At 41.6% G+C, this 19,614-nt stretch overlaps 2 protein-coding genes across 5 annotated transcripts in view; one reads left to right on the top strand and one right to left on the bottom strand.

The window, feature by feature from the left end:
* The window catches only part of igsf8 (immunoglobulin superfamily, member 8), a 56,524-nt gene that overhangs the window by 33,593 nt on the left and 3,317 nt on the right, over positions 1 to 19,614 (bottom strand). The window lies entirely within an intron of this gene.
* Positions 10,184 to 15,114, top strand: sp7 (Sp7 transcription factor). Of its 2 annotated transcripts, none has more exons than XM_037779294.1 (2): positions 10,184 to 10,781; positions 12,359 to 15,114. In XM_037779294.1, exons 1-2 carry the CDS (start codon positions 10,761 to 10,763, stop codon positions 13,709 to 13,711), a joined length of 1,374 nt encoding a protein of 457 aa, XP_037635222.1. In that variant the 5' UTR covers positions 10,184 to 10,760; the 3' UTR covers positions 13,712 to 15,114. The 2 variants fall into 2 exon arrangements, with proteins under 2 accessions (XP_037635222.1, XP_037635215.1); XM_037779287.1 differs by having other exon boundaries at positions 10,184 to 10,796.

The following is a 19,614-nucleotide window of genomic DNA, read 5'->3' as shown; positions in this document are numbered from 1 at the left end:
TGGCTTCAGGCAAGTGGGGGGAAGGAAGGTTTCTTCTTTATTTTCAGTCAAAGCGCCGTGGGCTTTGGGAGAATTTCTACATTTGCACTCCAGTCAGGGTGGAGAAATTGTTCATCTCTTAGATTGAATTTCCCATCTTGCTTCCTGATTAAAGTTTCGCCCTAACTTTTGTTCGGCAACAGGACACGTTTCATTCAAGAGAAGTGAACTTGCACAACCCAGCACCTTTAATCCCTCTGTTTTCAGTCGTGTGGTTTGGTCTCCCAACCATGAAAGAATAGATGAACTGAAAGTATTAAACGTAGTTCCAAGATCTTGTGAAATATGTGAAGTTTGGTATAGGTTCAGTCCTGCACAGTCTCAGTGTTTTTCAGGAGAGCGTGTGGGTGAAGCGCTGGGTGGTCTAAAGGAGAGAAGACATGAGCTTCCTCTTGCACACATATGGTGCGGCTTGGCCTTTTTGTTTTGATTTCAGGGGTTTTCGGTTATAAGTAATAAAGTCCCCTTTAGGTACGGCCTGCTTATTTTACCTACCTATAATGTCATTCTATTTCTGTGTTGAACGCCCTGCTCACTCCTCTCACCGTTTCTATGAGCTCTTACAGTCTTTTTCCAGCTCCAGCCTGCCGTACATTCAAACTCTGAACCTTTTGCATCTACCAAGCACCAGTTTTGAACGCTGCTTTAATCCCTCTATTTCTAACCCTGTTTTGACCCCCCTCCCTCTCTTCTTGATCAGTATCACCAGGAAGTCCCCACATCAGTCTCCTCTCCAGAGGAGGAAACACAAGTCAAGAACACTTCACTTCTGTTCCACACAATCACTCAATAGACGGGGACATCTGATACTCTTGGTCACCCGTCTACAACACAGAGACGAACGCACTCTTTTGACCCACTTGAAGATATTATCCCTCTCCTGCAGCGCAATATGTCTCTCATAAATAAACAGTCGTCCAGACCACATCGTTATGGCACTAAGACATCAAATGTAAAGCTTTGAACGATCCTGTGTTAGAAGTAAAGGAGATCGAGAGATGGAGGCTTTGTGTCGTGAGTCGCAGACCAGGGAGCTAAAGTGGATCTCAAGAGGGGGAAAAACCTCTAAAGAGACAGAAACACTCACAGTTATAGTTGTGCTTACAGGCCTTTACGGACTGTGTTTGTATTTAGTGAGATTCATTAAGTAAAGCTTGTAAAAATATGAGCAGCAGTGGAAGAAGTATTCAGATAATTTATTTAAATAAAAGTACCAATACAACAATTTAAAAAATACTCCATTACAAGTAAATGTCCTACATTCAAAATCCTATTTAAATAAAAGTACAGAAGTATTATTAGCACAACGTACTCAAAGTGTTCCCCGTGACAGATATATTATAATATATAACATTAGATTTTACTGTTGTAGCTGATCAAATTGGAGCTACTTTAAACTACTTTACATACAGTTAGTTTAGTTTATGGGTCACAAAATAAATCTGACACACATTTGTCGGTATTTTATTTTTAAACTTTTTGCAAATAAATGAAACCATCTGAGAGGTTTAGAGGGAAAATGTCTCTTTGGTGGAACTGCTAACAACTCATAGACATCTGAAACGAGACAAAGAGAACACAAATTATGTTTAAGGGGTCACATGCCCAAAAGGTTGGTTTAATCTTTAACAAGGCATTTTATATTATAAACTATATTATAATTATATTTATGTAAAATGTTAATCTGAAAAGCAACTGCAGCTGTCAGATAAATGTTTGTGGAGTAAAAAGTACAATATTTGCCTCTGAAATGTCATAAGGTTCAAATGATCATAATATGGAAATACTCAAGTAAAGTTCAAGTACCTCAAAACAAAAGTATACTTAAGTGCAGTACTTCAGCAAATATTATAGAGTATAGATTATTATTCTATTTAAATATTTATATATATATATTAAAGTTTCTATACAAGACTGATATAGACTGATTATAATTGTAGTAAGCCATTAACTATTTCTACATAAACTAAGGAAAATGTAATGTCAGAGGGTTTTAAGCTGAAAAAAAAAAAAGATCAAAAATAAATCTCCAAAAGTGTGGAGGCTTTACCAAAGTAAAATTCTGGTTATTTCAGTGAAATAAGCACATCCAGCAGGGGAGTTCATTAAATCAAGGAAGTTAGACGGAAGTTATTTCCAGGGCGAGGAGACCAGAGATGACTGCTGGTGGCACACACGCGACACATGGAACAGATCACACGACGCATGGATGGAGTCGGATTTGCCCGTACGAAATAAAGTAACCCAAAAAAGAAAACCTCAATTTACTCCCTTTAAAAAAACCCTCCCCTCCTTTTGGCAGGGCTCCACCGAGGAGTAATGAGCTCCCACCCAAACCTCAGCACCAGCTGCTGTCAGGGTCTGGGGGCACTGACTAAATACGTATAAACCACTTGGGGGAGCGGGGGAGGTGGTGGGCCGCAGCTCTGTACCTTCTGACATGATAGTGTTCAAAGAAATCAATAAGAGTTAACATATAAAAACACAGCTAATTGATCAAAAGAATCACAGCAAGGAAACGGGCTTAACTGATGACTGATAACTCAGATGAAACACGTAGAAGCCTGCAAACACACATATACGGTATGTTACCATGGACTTCTAACTCACACATACAAGTTATTTCTGCCTGTCTTGACTCAACCACACATGGCTTAATCAACTAAAATGAGTATTTATGTGGTGGTTTTGTCTTATGTGACTTGGATTTACACATGTAGTACACCATGCTGGATAATCTTTAATCTCATTGGTTACAAACAAATCCGAGGCAAGGTTCAAGTCATTCAGATCAAGTCTCAAGTCAAGTGACCGTCTGAAAACAGATTCTTTATAGCTATTCCAAAGGGCCACGCTTGAAGGTGGAACGAAAAATGGAAATGGGAATAACATTGCACACGTTTAGACAGTCTGAAGACAAGAATGAAAAAAAAATGTCTGAGAGAGGATTGTAAATCATCAACCTCACAAACTCACTGATTGAGGAAGCGGTAGACCAGCGACCCCCGTGTTCTGCGAGGTCAAATTACTGTTTTTTTCAATGGAGTCTGGTGGCTTTGGCGAGAGCAGAGATGGATACAACGACTTCAGTTCCCCGTTGGAAACGGCTGTCTGACGGCAAGGTAAACCAGTGACAATATTCTAAACATAGCGTACACTTAAACTGATATTGATTTTTTTGTGTGGTCCTTTCTTTTAATATGTTTTGCTGCTGCCCCATCCATAGCAGTACATTGCTTTGGTTCTTTGCGGTAACTCCTGTTGATTTCTCCAATCTGGGGGCGTGCTGACCGTCATCTACTGTAAGTAATACACTGACTATAGATAAGTACCTCATACAACACCACTTCAGGTCTGAGCTGCTAAATTTATTGTGTATTTTGAGTAATTAGATGTTTTGAATATTTGGTGTTGTGCGTTCTCCTGGAGAGGATAAAATAGTGAAAATGCAAAACACTAACAGGCACTAAAGTTGTCTAACTATCAACCAAACTACAGCAGCGATTCACGCCAAAGTCCGCAGGCAGCCAGGAATAAGTGTATGTAGGATCAGGCATCATCTAGCAGTGAGGTTGCAGATTGCAACCAACTGAAACGCACAAGGCTCTCTCTAGAGTCAGTGTTTTGTTTGTCCGTTCATGGGCTACAGTAGAAACATGACGGTGCAACATAGCGGACTCCATGAAGAGGACCTGCTCCCTATGTAGATATGAAGGTCTCATTCTAAGGTAACGAAAACACAACGATTCTTATTTCCAGGTGATTATAAACTAATGAAAACATACTAATAATATTATATTCTATTTCTTCCAATAGATCCCCCTAAATCCTACACACTGGTCCTTTAAGGAAGATGTACGTTGCTCCTCAGACAACCTGCAGTGTCCAACGGTAAGCGTAGTACTTCTCAAAGTCCCTTTCATTTCACAAAGTATGTATAAAGAGATATTGAAAGAGACTGTCATTGCGCCATCCTGAGCAATTGCACGCATGACGCCTGTTGGGGTCATTAGGTGGCCGCAGGACTCCCCGTCAGACGGAGAGATTACAGGCCAGATGTCGGTTTGTATACAGCAAGAAGGCGGTGGACTGGGATTTGTTTGGGAGTAGATAGCCTTGTGTGTTTCTAGAGCTGATACTTCCATGTAATACCCTGCGCAACAACATTTGTGATCTGGTAGTGGGATAATAACTCTGTCATTCCGCGAACAGTAAAATATTCTTCATAGAGGAAAACAATTAATGTCTCCCCAGCGCCATGTGGGATTATTTCTGACATGTGTGGTCGCTGAGACATCACAGCGAGTTGGGAATGAATTTTGCTGGGGGTGAGGATGTCGGAGTGAAATTATGTCGCTCTTTAAAAACAATATTCAAAGCAGCAGGAAACATTTAGCTTCTTTTCTATTTGCATTTATATAGGGGAATGGATTTAGTTTCTCCTCGATGCTACATGTGATTACAACCGTGTCTGGTGACTGAATGTGTTCTGTCCACCGGTTGAAATGCAGCATGTTGGTGGTTGAATTACTCAAAACCACCAACATGCCCCAAAGCAGAGACAGACCACTCAGAGCCGGGCAGGTCATTTTATTAAAAGCATGTTGTCGCTTTTCATGTCTGACTCAAAAAGGCATAAGTGACTAACATGTGATGCTATAATCAGCAGCATCAACAGCAGCGCAAATGAACATGATATTCACTGGTGCGTTGTATAACCCACCACCCCGTCTCTCTCTCTCTCTCCCAGTCTTTCTGTCTATACGTCTCCCTCTCTCTCTCTCCTCTCCCCCACTTCTCTCGCTCTCTCATTTTCCGTTGACAAGCTCCCTGAATCTTTGACCACACAGCCTGGAAAAATAGCAGGGAGTCATGCTGCAAGGCAAGTCTATCCCTGACCCTGATTCCCTCTCACCACATTTCCATCAGCAGCGAAGTAAAACACATCTAATCATTTCAATTTTCCCCCTCCGTCGCAGTATTATTAACATTGTTAATTTTCTGAGGGTTGCAGCCCAGAGGGGAATGTCAAGGGAAATGCATTATGGCGAGATATTCCATTGATCCGCCATTATACACACTTACTTGGTTGCTGTAATGGCCTAATGATACCAAGAGGCCAATTTAATACCAATGCAGAAAACAGAAGGCCATTCACCCCCCAAAAGAAGGATGCGTTTAAAACCAAGCATGTGGTGTCGATGTATAGACACGACAAGACATCTAAGGAGTCCCACTGCTTTGTTTCATGCTTGTTTGTGCTCTCTGCTGTGCTTTCGTGTTACCACCAAGACGAACTATCTGGCAAACCTTTCACTACTATTTCAAGAGAGATGCCTGCTGGATGAACTTGCTTGAGTTGTACCAAAGTGCACAAAACAAAGCTACTGGGAGTTCTGCATGCCTGCAGTGCTAGTACTAGTACACACAAAGTCATTTACAGTAACAGGTAGGACTGGATATTATTTGAAAGTTTCTGATGTGCAATATCTGAGTTTTGGTACCAATACTGAAATTATACTTTTTTAAAGACCACAATGGGAAAATTATAAACAAGTTTTTTCTATTTCAATTCAACAAAATATTCACAACTTCTCAAATGCATCCGTGTTTAAAGTCCATCCATCCATCCATTATCTGTAACCGCTTATCCTATTCAGGGTTGTGGGGGGGCTGGAGCCGATCCCAGCTGACATTGGGCGAAAGCTATGAAAAGTAACGCACTATAATTTGTATATAATCCACATAATCATAATCGTAGAATAAAGAGTGACAAAGTCCTCATTGGGAAGAGGTCGGGGTGGATGGTTGGGTCAAACAAGCACAAAACTTTCACCGCAGGAGACCGCTGTTCATATCCCTTATGAAACACAAGTCAACATTGATTTATTTGTTACGTAACTTCCATACTTAAGTAACACCACTTCCGTAGTTTAACCCAAACCACCATCTTTTCGTAAACCTAACCAAGTAGTATTGTTGCCTAAACCGGTTCTGCACTGCAGGAGCTTGCGCAGGCGCACTGATCGCTCATGTGGCTGGACATTTGTAGGAAAACGCACGGAAAATAACATAAATGCTTTTCCTATGATATCATACAACCCGTTGCATGAGGATACATTGATTTAATAGTCTGAAATTAGCAAAATTGTGCTTTTTTTTACTAAACAAGACCAAGCATTCATCACCAGGGTTTGTGGCAGACAGTTTTCAACACCAGGTCCTACAGACACATTTTGTTTTGAACTCAAAAGTTAAATAAGGTTTGGTACCCAGCCCGAATACAAGGAGAATATGTAATGCTTCATCTATCTCCTCTGAAGGAGAACAAACTGTGCTCTCGCTGCCATCACTTCAATCAAACTTGTTACTGGGAGTGGTTTCATTTTCTATAGAGCCGAGCAACCAGAAGAAAAAATCTCTGCCAGCGTGAAATGGCTCGACCAGAAGGTTTGCACGGAAAAGCTGACCACTGTTGAACATGATGGAGACAGTCTACGTCGGAGACAGTCTTATTGCTTCCTGCTTTTTACCAAAGTGAAACATTTACCGAAAAATGAACAACAAGTTGATGCCAAGGCTTTGGAATACATTATAATTTACATACAAAAAAAATTAAATAAAACACAGAAGTTAGCAAACTATGTCTATTCTTGATGGTTGTAAGAAATGGTGACAGTCTGGTGTATGGCAGGCAGCATACACGCACAATACAACAAAGTCATTGAAATCATATTGTACACGCATACCTACAGTATGCCTGCATACAATTCTAGTAATCAAGTACCTATAGTCTTAAGATTTGCTTATTCATATTGCCAAAAGTGAATAACAGTTTTTGCTCTTGAATCCAGGCTTTTGAAGAAGTGTTGTCGGGTTTAACCATAGACTGTAAATGTAGATGGACGACGCGTCTCCACTTCCTCCCACTGTACAAAAGTGAGGCCAAAATATCGGTAGCTTCCATCTTGAGATTTTGACGTCATTTGGAGCCAGAGTATGTGCAGTAGTGATCGGGGGGCTGAAGCCGCAATAACGAGGTCCCGCCCACACACCCGCCCAAGCCAATCACAAGCCGAGCACAGTCACAGCTTGTTAGCGTGAGCCGCCTAGCTGCTACGTTAGCACCACGGTAGCTGTTTGGCTAGAAAGACACAACAACTAACCATAATATCTCTATAACTACATTTTTGATCAAATTGATACATGTTTTGTTACACAGACTTGTTTATGGAAAGTTAAAGCTACATCTCCTCCGGCTCTGCGACTACTTCACTCAGAGCAGCTGTCAATCACGTCTCACCCCCTTTTTATAGCATCAAATAACTAATTAAAACCAAACTCATCACAAAAATGAACACTTCAACATACATCAGCGTGATAAGAACTACCTAAAATGACAGAAACCATCTTTGGGAAACATGTGTTTGAAGTGTACTTTGACTTTTTAGTTTAGCCCATGTCTTATCTGCTAACATGGAAGGGGCGGGGTTTATGACCTATACTGCAACCAGCCACCAGGGGGTGATCCAGATGTTTTGGCTTCACTTTTGGGTAGCAGTCATGTCCATCTTTATATACAGTTTTCAATACCAGGTCCTACAGACACATTCTGTTTTTAACTCAAAAGTTAAATAAGGTTTACCCAGCCCGTATACGAGGAGAGTATGTAATGCTTCATCACCTCTGCCTTCTTATTCCCTTTCACACACTTGAGCGTCCTTGGCACATAAGACCAAGAACTTGAGAGGAAAACATACCTGCACACTGACCAAAAAGAAGAATCTCTTTTTGGTCAATGTGCAGGCATTGAAGCTAATTCAGAAGCTGAATAAAACAAGACAAGTTCAATGTTATCCATTAAGACCACTCACTAACTATCATACTCACTGTTCTGGTATATCTGGTTACTTAAGATCTGAGATGTTTACACTGTTGTCTTTACCCAGAATCAACTAGAAAACATAGAAAACTACTATAAAGTTGAAAAAACTTAATGATTTTTTGTTAATTCAGCAATCACACGCCACTTGTTGCATTCAAACATGCTAATGAGCTAGAAACACTACAAAAACCTGCAACTACTAATACAACTGATAGCTGTCATATGTACAATAACTATCTGTACGAACCATGTAATCAACATAATAGTGCCCACCCAACGCCCCGAGGTTCATCAAGCCCGCGGTGCCTACTGTATGTACCCAAAAACTTAAACCGCACCGAGCAGAAAATAGTAAATAGAGCAGAGAAAGCTTTTTGAAGAGGCTGTTAAGAGCCTAACGCATTCTCTAATTATAGATCTCACTTGCTCTCTTTTGAAGAGAACTGTAAATGGGAACACGCCAGAGTTTTAGATTACTACAAGTCTTATAAAAATGAGGAAAAGCGGTCCATTGCGGACCACTTTTGCGGCAGTATGGGAGCTTTATACCTCCCCTCTCATTTCACTTAAATTGTAAAACATAAAGCATTAATGAACACTAAGAAGTAAAGGAACACTTCACTTAAAGATTTACACCAGTAACACGCCATGTGTCAAATGAGAGGGGAGGGAAATGCCTAAGAAAGTGTGAAAGGATTGCCACGTATAGCACATGTATCTGGATGGAGACAGACAGACAGACAGACAGACAGACAGACAGACAGGATAGATGGATGGATAGATAAGATAGACATAGATGGATAGATGGAGAGCAGGTGTTGTAATCCTTTGCCCCCAGCTTGAGGTGAGGTTTACAGGTTTATATGACTGCGAGCGAGTACGATCCTGTACTGTAGTGAGAGTGTGTGACAGTGTAAACTGCTGCGTGTAACAGCCTTTGTTCTTCTGCTCACACCCCTTCTGGAATAAGAAAATAAAGGGATGAAGGTCAGTTGGAGAGCAGACTGCCAAATATAGCCGCTGTGTTCATGTGAGGGCCAGACTCTCCAGAACGACAAGCCCTGCTCTGACCATGCCCTGTAATTGAGGAGAAAATAAGGACAGAAATTATATGTTTATTTTTGACAACAATTTTAATCTTCTGTGCTCTCCTTCAGAAAAACGAGACGCCCACAAAAAGGCGCTGAGAATCTGTCTCACCCGAGACGGAGAGTTGACTTTTTTGATTTTTTAAACCAACGAACGAAATTCTAAACTGAAATTTTAAATAAGAAACCTGACAGACACAATACATACTATCGATTGAGATGTATCTTCAGTTTGTAAATGTCACACAGTTTAATAATATCATATTAAATAAGATTACTTTAAACCTATGAAATAAAAGCACATTGTTTTCTCACTAAATAAAGATTTATTTTCTTTTTTAAATAATACTTTACTGTCAAAGAATTTTGTCTTTTTACACCACCACCATTGTGACACAGATGTTACACTGTACAGGAATAAAGTTGTATAAAATTAATACATTTTATGACTATATTTTTACATATACATGCTTGTTTCTGCTATGTATGAATATTTGCTAAATGTATGCAATACAAAGTCTTTGGTGGGTTTGTGTGATTATTTAGTATCTAAAAAAAAATAAAGTTAAATAATTCCCTGGAGTATTTGCTAAAGCTAAAGCTTGATAATGAATCAGTATGGAGTTATGATTCTTGTCGTAATTTTAAAATGGTTTACATTTAGTTTATCAGGCAGAGACCAATGCCATTAGCTTACATGGAGTTTGGGGACAAAATATATTTTAAGTTGGCAAGTCACCAAAATTAGGCCATACATGTTTTCCTCTGAGAGATTTATATCCTAGACTCAAAAATCAATAATGACAGAAAGTTATTTGGACAATTTTGAATTACCACTTTTGGCAAGACTTTCTGTGAGCTTTCCTCTTTCATTTCTTCCTCTTTTCATCAAACGTCTTACTGGAGGAAACAATCCTTGCGAGTCTTTTCCCCCCTCGTGAATTGCCGTTTGAATTCATTTTATGTGATGTGATAATCTCTTCTTTATTTTATTTGATGACTTGGTCCTTTCCTGCTTCGCTTGTCTCTGTAGCTCCGTCTCTTTAACCATTACAGCTAATGTCTCAAAAGGCAGTTAACTGCATTTAAGAATATTGGAAACAGAGAGAGGGTTGAAACCAGAATAATAAAATCTCGGATGGAAACCACAGACTCGGTCTGCTTAATTTTTTTTCTTTATTTATGTGGCGTACATGTTCTTTTGTTATTCTTCCTGCCTCAGGAGGACAACGGGGGAGAGCTTTAGTCGGGTTTTCACTTCTTATTTACGGTGCTCCTATAGTAATGTGTCTAACAGCATGAAGACAATTTACAGCACGTCTAAATCTGTTATCCGGCAACATACTTCTCCGTGAGATGATGTTAAACTGTAGTCTTTCCCCTCAGACTCCACTGGACTAATCCCAGTGGAAAAAATAATGCCAGTGAAACTGAAATAATGTCCACATGGTGATTGATGAGTAACCCATTCATGCATTTATCTTGAAAAATGATTCGACACTCTCCGTTTGGGGAGGTGGGATGTCCTCTTTCTATCCACCAATCTCCTTCCAGTTTGCTCCATCTCTGGGTTTTTATTGCCTCTTAGCGAGTCTTCAAAGAGCCCAGAGCCTGTAATTAGGGGGCGGGCTCCCCGTGCCTCAAAACACTTCCCCGCGTGAGTGCCCAACTTCTTCCAAACTGTCCCGGGACTCAGAGCAGCGCTTCTCTCGCTCCCCTCAGCTTCCTTAGGATTTTGTTTCTCAGGGATGGCCGCATCTATTCTGGAGGTAGGGAATGTAATTGTAAGTAGATTTTTTTCTTCTTCTTTGTTCCTTTAAACTCTCCTTTATAATGTGAATGCTGTTGAAATCCCAGCTAGAGTTTATATTAAAGTCCTGCAGTTGTAAGTTGAAGTTTGGTTTGAAGATATTTTAAGTTATATGAAGAATAATATGACTGATTAAAAATCTGTGACATGACAGGATAATGAAAAGAATAATGTGCATTAACAAAGAAAGATCTGTGGTCTTAACGGTAGGGGATTTAAAGCAATTCAAGGGTGAACTGCTGACAGAGTCCATGAAACTTTACAACTCACATTTCAACCTCTGTTCATCTTTGCATAAGCCTGGGATTTACATTTTCTCCGGGCATAACGCTATAATCCTATGAGCAAACAGAAAATTATAAAGATAATTTAGTAAGTTATGTCACATCCATGAGAAGTGCAGATGTCAGTGGATGTAAGAGCACAGCAGCAGGGATAGTAGGGGCAGTATACCAGACCTACAAGTCTGTGATGAAACATGATTAACCTGAAAACTGGGCTGACCCCGGGGCTGGTTGGAGGAGAAGGAGATAACCACTAATCACCTCTGAATGGAGAGTCAGTCTGAATGGAAGTGATTCATGTCTTCAAGATATATAATAATATTCTATTCACGCTTATTCAAAGTTACAGGCTAGGATTAATAAAAAGAGATGTAGCGCGCCTGGACTGAAAACTTCACAATATATTTATTACTCATAGGTTTATCACAATAGACCTATATTTATACCAGAGCAGGTAACATACAATTTAAAGTACAATAACGTCAGTAAACTAACCGTTACGTATTGAAGAAACACCATAAAGTTCTATAGAAATATAATAGTGATTTTTCATTATCCAGTTGTGCAGTGTGTGGCAGCAAAGACAGACGCACGCGTCTGATATGTTGTGCTATGGCGTTTAGCTACCTGACACTTGGAAAAGGGAATTATTACATTAAATATATATTTTTTTATGTAAAGTTAAATTCCTTTGTTAGTGAAAAATGGAAAATGTTTTGTTTTCTAACAGGGAAGATTCTGAATATTTACATTAATGTCATAGATTGCCCATCAACATGATGATAAACAGACACAATGGTACAAAATCTGTAAGAAAAAGAAACAGAACAATAGTGAGACTGTTGTTGTACCATAAGAAAGATATCTGCATCTGCTATGAGCGAGACACAGTTACAGTCAATAGAACAGCGCCTACACATGATTAACATTGTATGTTTATGCATGTTGGAGACCGTGAAGACAGGGCGTGAAAGTTTAAAGCAAACATGAATGCAAAATGAAGAATAGCTTGTGGTTTAAGTGAAACAAAAGAGTAAGGGAATTCCTCCTTTGCTGGGCAGAGCAGAACCCTATGTAAGCGTAAACATTGAAATTACCCCCGACCACTTTGAAAACGGAGAGAGCAGGAAAAACCAGCGGTGGCAGTCTGACATGAGTTTTTTATTAGAGTTGACACTGACAGGAGCAGCAGCAGCAAGCAGCCATTTCCTGCAGACAGACAGTCTCATTTTCTGCCTTGTCTCCTCCCCAGGAAGACGCACGCTATGGCTCCAGTCCTTTGGCTATGTTAACTGCTACCTGTAACAAGTTTGGCAGCACAAGCCCCGTCAGGGATTCGGCTACACCCGGTAAGATCGGCAGCGCTACTCCACTAAAGAAGCCCTACATCATGACCTCTGACCTTCAGACAGCTAAGAACGGGCGGACCGCAGACGGCAGTGGCCTGGCGGACTCCTACACTGGCTCCTTCACCACATCTGGAGTAGGAGGAGGTGGTGGCGGGCTGCTTACCCCCACTGGGAGCCCCCCTCCTTCAGCCGGAGGCTACACTACCGAATATAACCCCTTCTCCCACTCCTTCCAAACCTCCATCTCCCAGGACCCGTCTCTTTTAGTGTCCAAGGCCCACGCTACGGCCGACTGCCTCACGAGTGTCTATACCTCACTGGATATGACACACCCATATGGCTCCTGGTATAAAGCCGGTATCCACCCTGGCATTACTGCTGCTCCGGCTAACGCCACATCCTCCTGGTGGGATGTCCACCCCAACTCCAACTGGCTGTCATCATCCCAGCAACAGGTGGACGGAGGTCTCCAGGCCTCCCTGCAGCCTGTTGCACCCCAGAACTCCCTTAGCCCACAGCTGCCCAGTTACAGCACCGACTTTACGCCACTCAACCCAGCTCAGTACCCATCTGTGGGCCTGGGCTCCTCCTCACACCTCCTCCAGCCCTCTCAGCACATGCTGCCCCAGGACATGTACAAGCCCAAGCCCGTGCCAGGTGCAGGGATGATTGAGAGTCAAATGGGCCTAAAGCCTGCCAGGGGATCAGGGGGCTACAGCGGAGGCGGTGCGCCCACCAGGTCCTCATGTGACTGCCCCAACTGCCAGGAGCTGGAGAGGCTGGGGGCCTCGGCCGCATCCCTGAGGAAGAAGCCGGTCCACAGCTGCCACATCCCAGGCTGCGGGAAAGTCTACGGCAAGGCCTCCCACCTCAAAGCCCACCTGCGCTGGCACACCGGCGAGCGGCCCTTTGTTTGCAACTGGCTGTTCTGCGGGAAGCGTTTCACCCGCTCGGACGAACTGGAGAGGCACGTGCGCACCCACACGAGGGAGAAGAAATTCACCTGTCTACTGTGCAACAAGCGTTTCACGCGCAGCGACCACCTCTCCAAGCACCAGAAGACCCACGCGGACTCTGCAATGCAGGGGAAAGCTGTGGCCGTGGAGGGAGAGACAGACCCTCGGAGCGAGGAGACCACAGAGCTCAACGCCAGCGCTGTACCCACCAACCCTGTCGCTGACCAAATCACCAACGGAGATGAGAAGACTGGCACACCTAACGGAGTGGAGAACAGCAGTGGACTGTTGGAGATCTGACTTCATTGAGTCTTCTATCCAGTAGTGTTTGAGACGTGTGGGTTTGGTTTTTATGGTGGAAATAATTCACCTTTTAAATAAGAAAAGACAGAATTTTGTTTCAAGACATACAAAGGATATCAGAACATGTTTGAAAAGACTTGATATGATAAATGACTGAGGATGTTGCAGGTAGCAATCACTTCATTTTCTATGGACCACACACACACACACACACACACACACACATATGAGCAAACACACATCAATGCACAAATGTATGCAGGCAAACACACATCCATATGAGAAACCCAGCCATGATGTACATGGAAACAAATATAACACGTGCATGTGCACATACACAAGAACATAAATAAGTTATTTCAAATAACTATGAACAAATGTGCGAGCATATACAGTATAATGCATATGCACGCACACACCCATATATAAGTACAAGTAAACACACTCATGCACACATTTTCTGCCTTTCAAATGAGACAAACCACTGGGGAAATTTAATCTGCGAAAGCAGAAGGAAAAGAGCTCTGAAGCCGCAAAAGGAAAGTAGTTTTAGAAGGAGACTTATGGTTAAGATGGTGGAGCTGATGGAGCATTGCATGCCTGGAGAAAAATCAGATTTACAGCTGTACTTTGATACTTATTCATTATTCTTGAAACAATCAATGGACAGTCTTACTTACTGCTTCTTGTTGCCAAGACGTTTTGATGTAAAAGGTTTTGCATTTCACTTTTGTTTTCTTTTTACTATGTCTAATTTAATTTCATATTTACATAAATAATCTAATTTATGTCTTAAATTATACACATGGGAGATTATCTTGCACCCTGCAGGAAATATAGTGCCTAAATAAACGCTAGATGGTTGAAGCTGGCCAATAAGAAAATTAAATGCATTAAATTAAGACTTTTTTTTCTTATTTATTAGTTATAATGTGGAGTTTAGGGGGTATGTTTTTAAAGATTTATTTATAGATCTTGAAGTTAGATGTGCGTGTAAACTATTTCTATATAATCTTTGAATTGTGAAATCTTCCACACCTGGCAAAGTAATGATTAATAAGGGCTTGTGTGTAAATACTATATATTTACAACAATATATAGATATTGTTAGGTGTGTTATTTTTCTACTTTTTTTTATGTGTTTTCTATGTTTTATGTAACTTTCCAAGATGAAACAGGTCTCATCATCATCATCATGCATCACTATAAAGAAACACTAGAGCTAAATTTTGCTCATTTTAGAATTGAACTACCACTGTTTTCTAACTTGTTGTGAAATGAGTTTATAAGATACTGTAAATAGTGATAAAGCCTTAAACCTAAAGGGAAACATGTTGTAAAAGTCATGGTGTGAAATCATGACAATTTTGGTGCTTTCAAAAGTAAAGAAATTTCAAAAGCATGTTCTCTACTGGTGTTATTCGGTGTTTTCAAATGCATAAAATGAAAAGCAGTCGCTCCTCCACACCTCATCCCCTCTTCTCCTCGCTCACTGTCGTTCTTTATCTTACTATATTTCCACCTCACCGTGGCCAACCAAATACTTTCATTATCTTTTGCAGCGCAAACAAAGCCGTCCACTGAAGTGAGGTCTTAACTCCACACAATGACCCCCTTTCAGAGAGCCACTGTAGTTACACACTCAAGACAATTACTCCACTCTGCAGCTTGAGAGGGGTAATTACTGCGAGCGATGCTCCAGCAGAGTCAGGAGAGAGGAGGAGAGGGGATTAGGACAGGGGAGCTGTGGTTGTATTGTTTATTGAGGGAGGCGGTCAAACAAAGGATCCCAATTAAGGCGGGATGCAAGACGAAAGACGTGATGTGGAGATTTGACTGCAGAGCTGACCATCAAGTATAGTTTACTCTTTGAGACCGTGCTGCCACTGTGGACGACCAGTTAAAGAGTTAAAGTCACGACAAGTGGAACTTGTGTCCAGTCAGGTCATTCAGGTTATATTGCAGACTAATAAAAATACTTGAGGCGGGTGGACTAACCACTCAGCGTTAAAAGAGCGATAGCCTCAGGAAAGACTAAATGAAGCCTACAACAGATGTGCTAGCACCAGAAAAATATTTATCCAAAGACTGAATCTTTATAATATGTTAATAACCAACAGGTGATGGTTGAAATAGATGATAAGCATATAAAGAAATATGTTAAAATCCTTCTCACCAACATCCTTCTAAACTACATGATATAACCAGCTCTAAAAAAAACAACAACACAACATTTTTTTTATTATAAAAGGAAAGAGTTTCATCACAGCAGTGAAGACTTGTGCAGCTGGAGCCCCCCTGAAGCTACCGACTCTCCTCCTGTTGTAACATTTACACTTCCCAGGCTGCATGGTTCCAATTTAGGGCTTCTAATGAGCTGTAGTTGAGGTCAATTTATATAAAACGTCCCGGGGCCGACTCTGTCATCAGGGACCGACATGTTTATGGTGGTCTGAAGTGGGCGCACGGTCGAGTCCACAACATAAAAGGCAAACAGTGGGAATGGGGTATGGGTAGGGTGTGTCAGGCCAGCGAGCGAGGGTGGGGGGGTTAAGAAGACGGTCAGTGGCTTTAAAAACCTCTGCTGCTACTGGTATTTACTAAAATACACTCCCTTAGCAGTGGCGGTGGCATACTGTAGCCTTAACTTTATTTTTACTTCTTTTATTTAGGAAGCCAGGAAACATTAAGTGTTGCTTCAAATAAGGTCATAAAAAGACAAAAAAAATATACATGGAGTGACACGTAGGGGCAGAAGAAGAATCTGTTTCATATGGTTTGCCCACTCATGCCCCTGTACTCCATTTACAGAAACAAATCACTGCAACGCACAGACTTGTTATAGGGCTAAAAAGGTTGTTCCCAGACACACGAGTTAAAACCATCACACAGCCCATTTCCAACCCGACTAACACGAAGGAGCAATTTTAAAACAGTGTTTACTTTAGGCTTGATGAGTTACATAAACTTAATGAACTACTCCAGCGAGTTTGTGAGATTCCAGCTGTTTCCAATGAGAGAACAACTCATCATGATGTGTTGAAACAAATGCTAATGAATCTCCTTTTCCTGTTATTATCTGGTCCTAACTGAATGGTCGAGTAAAACAATGGGATTGTGCTCTGACGTAGCCACAGGCATAGGGAGCGCAGGGCGGTAAGGGGGGGGTTTGAAGTGGGACAAAAGCACAGGTGTTTGCAGGTGTGACTGGGTCTCTGTGGCCGAGCGGGGGAACAAAAAGGGAAAAGAATGTCAGCACGCCCCGAGGCTCAGCACTCAGGCCTTAAGTAAAAACAAGTTAAGGCTTTTTTGTAAAGGGGAAAGATAAACCGACCTGAGTGAACCACAACATGACCTGAAGAGAAGGAGAGGTCAGGCTATATAAAAGGGGTTGAAGAGGAAAACATAACAGATAAGAGAGGGCAAGAGGTAAAAAGGTCAGGCTACCATGCAGATGTGTCGACTTTGCTTATCATCTTTAGCCATCATTGAACATTTGTCAGGAAAAGACACATGTTACAGACAAGTACAACAGATGTGCCGCCGTGATTAAATGCTTCTTCTTCATGTATGCCGTAAACTCACATTGTGGCAACATGAATTAAGTCCAGCTGATGCAACAATCTTGCATCTTGCAGCACTGCATCCTATCGTCTCTCCTCGCTGAGTCATTATCACATTGGTGATGGAGGTTAGACCACCCTCTCACTTTTGACAGAACAAACAGCAGTCTCTCTGTGTGGCTTGCATCATCAAACTCGGGAGTGCTTTTCATATTTCCCACTCGAATCATACAATACCACGGCCCTTTTCTATCCCAGAACGGCCTTTAAAAGTTTAAAAGGGAGTCCTCCCTCGCTGCCCGATGCTCCAAATGCGGCACCAAATGAGGCCATTTTGTTTATAGGAACTGTGGGAGGGTTGTGGGTGACTCTGTGCCCCTTTAAAAAGATAATATGCTTCCCATTTAATGGCCTCCGGATGACAAATTGCTTCCAGGGGAAAATTAAGTTAAGAAAATTGCATGTGTGACACGTAAAGACACATCCACTCTACTCAAGATGTTTGACATCCATAATTCAATTATGCGCAGCAGTAGGTGCAGTAAGGATTTCTTTTTTTTTAATAACCACATTTGCCCACAAGGCATGAATAAAGTACATGCTTTGGCTCTTAATCGTGATCACAAGTATTTCTCATCATACATGACAAATGATTAATTTTACATACAGCTTTCAGATTCACCTAAGGGGATCTATAGTGAGAGCATATGCAGTAAAGCTGGCGTGGTTCACTTCATTTTGACCACAATAGAAGGTTTTGTTTTATTCATTGACAAGAGGAATAGCCTTATATCTCTTGGAGATGGTTGGAAAACATTTGATGGCCAATTATAACCTAATAGCCTTACAAATATCTAAAGCACCCATAAACTGTTCTTTCCTTTTGAAAATGCTTGCTATCTTGATGGTATGATGGTATTCTGACTGACGTACAGCCCAAACCATTCTTGTTTGCCTTTTTCAAGCCACTAAATACTTCCTTGGAACATTTTAAGTGAAGGGATTTCAGAGAGACACAAAGCGCTCAGAAGAAAAAGGTAGAGAAAACACAATCAGATAGAGCTGCCACTAAAAGTAGAGCGGTAAGTGAGAAAAGAGAAGGCGGCCAAATAGCAAATGAATCTGGATTTGGATCAACTGGATGAGGAAACTGAAGAAGGAAAAAGGAGGAAGGAGGGAGAAGAGAGAGAGACAGTAAGAGAGAGAGACAGAGAGAGAGAGAGTCAAAATGCAGAAAGAGAACTGAGTGATTTGGGTTGGAAGCGGGAGCAGGGAGCCAGGGTTGGCAGGGTTTTGGTGGAGGAGTGTGGTGGTTCAGAAGTCCTCCAGCGCGAGGCGCCAGTGTGTCCGGCGGGGGCCCTGACCATGAGCTGCCTCACCCCCCCAGAGCCACGGCCACAAACCCCCTCTCCCCCTTCACCACCAGCACCGCCACCCATCCAACCCAAAACCCACTGGCAGGCAGCGCTTCACTGAAGCTGCTGCTGCTGCTGCTGCATGTTTATTTAATATTCTGAAGAAATTGAAATATCTTTGTGGGTTAACACACATACATACACAATTACATATCACTCACCCGCACACACATGCACGCACGCATACGTTCACACACATTACCACCACAATATATAAATAAATAAAGTCGAGTAATAACGTTCTCTTGATCTGTGGCCAAGAATAGAGTTGGAGAAAATCTTTTTCAAATGGTGTTTTCAGAAGCGTAGAGGGAGGAGCGTGAATGTCTGACACTGCATGTTGCCTGAGCGGGCGGCGTGTCTCAGACTGACTCCCACAGAGGAGAGAGGGAGAGCTTTACCAAAGTGGTTGACAAACAAGAAATAGTTCCCATGTGAAGGAACCGAGTAACTGTGAAAAATAAATAAGGGCCAGACATTTAAATGTGCTGGCGGATTTAAATGTCCATCATATGTGGATGGTGTTGGATTCTATAAAAAAACAACTAAGCATTTCACATGTTAAGCAATTTAGCAACTCTGAGTGTGTGGTCTGTGAATGAGAACATGTATATGAGGTGTTTGTGAAGTGCTAAATGAACGAATGTGCATGCCAGTCTTTTTCTGTGTGTGTGTATTTACACACATCCATAATGAGTTTCTGATCATTACAAAGCAATTCCTTCAGACAAAAATCCCTTAAACAGCCTCGGTTTTTTGGGCTTCATGCTATCCCCCTTCTGTCTCCTCTCTCCCCAACAGCCACCAACCACTGCTGCTGCCAAAAATAACACAGGAGCGCCACTCGAACCCGCGCCTCACCACAGCACAGCTTGGCTGCAAGAGAGGGATCAAAACACACACAAAAAAGGAAACACATCAT

This window comes from Sebastes umbrosus, chromosome 1 (assembly GCF_015220745.1).
Source record: "Sebastes umbrosus isolate fSebUmb1 chromosome 1, fSebUmb1.pri, whole genome shotgun sequence".
Taxonomy (NCBI): domain Eukaryota; kingdom Metazoa; phylum Chordata; class Actinopteri; order Perciformes; family Sebastidae; genus Sebastes; species Sebastes umbrosus.
The sequence above is the reverse complement of the archived record's forward strand: the minus strand, read 5'-3'. Positions and strand labels throughout refer to the sequence as shown.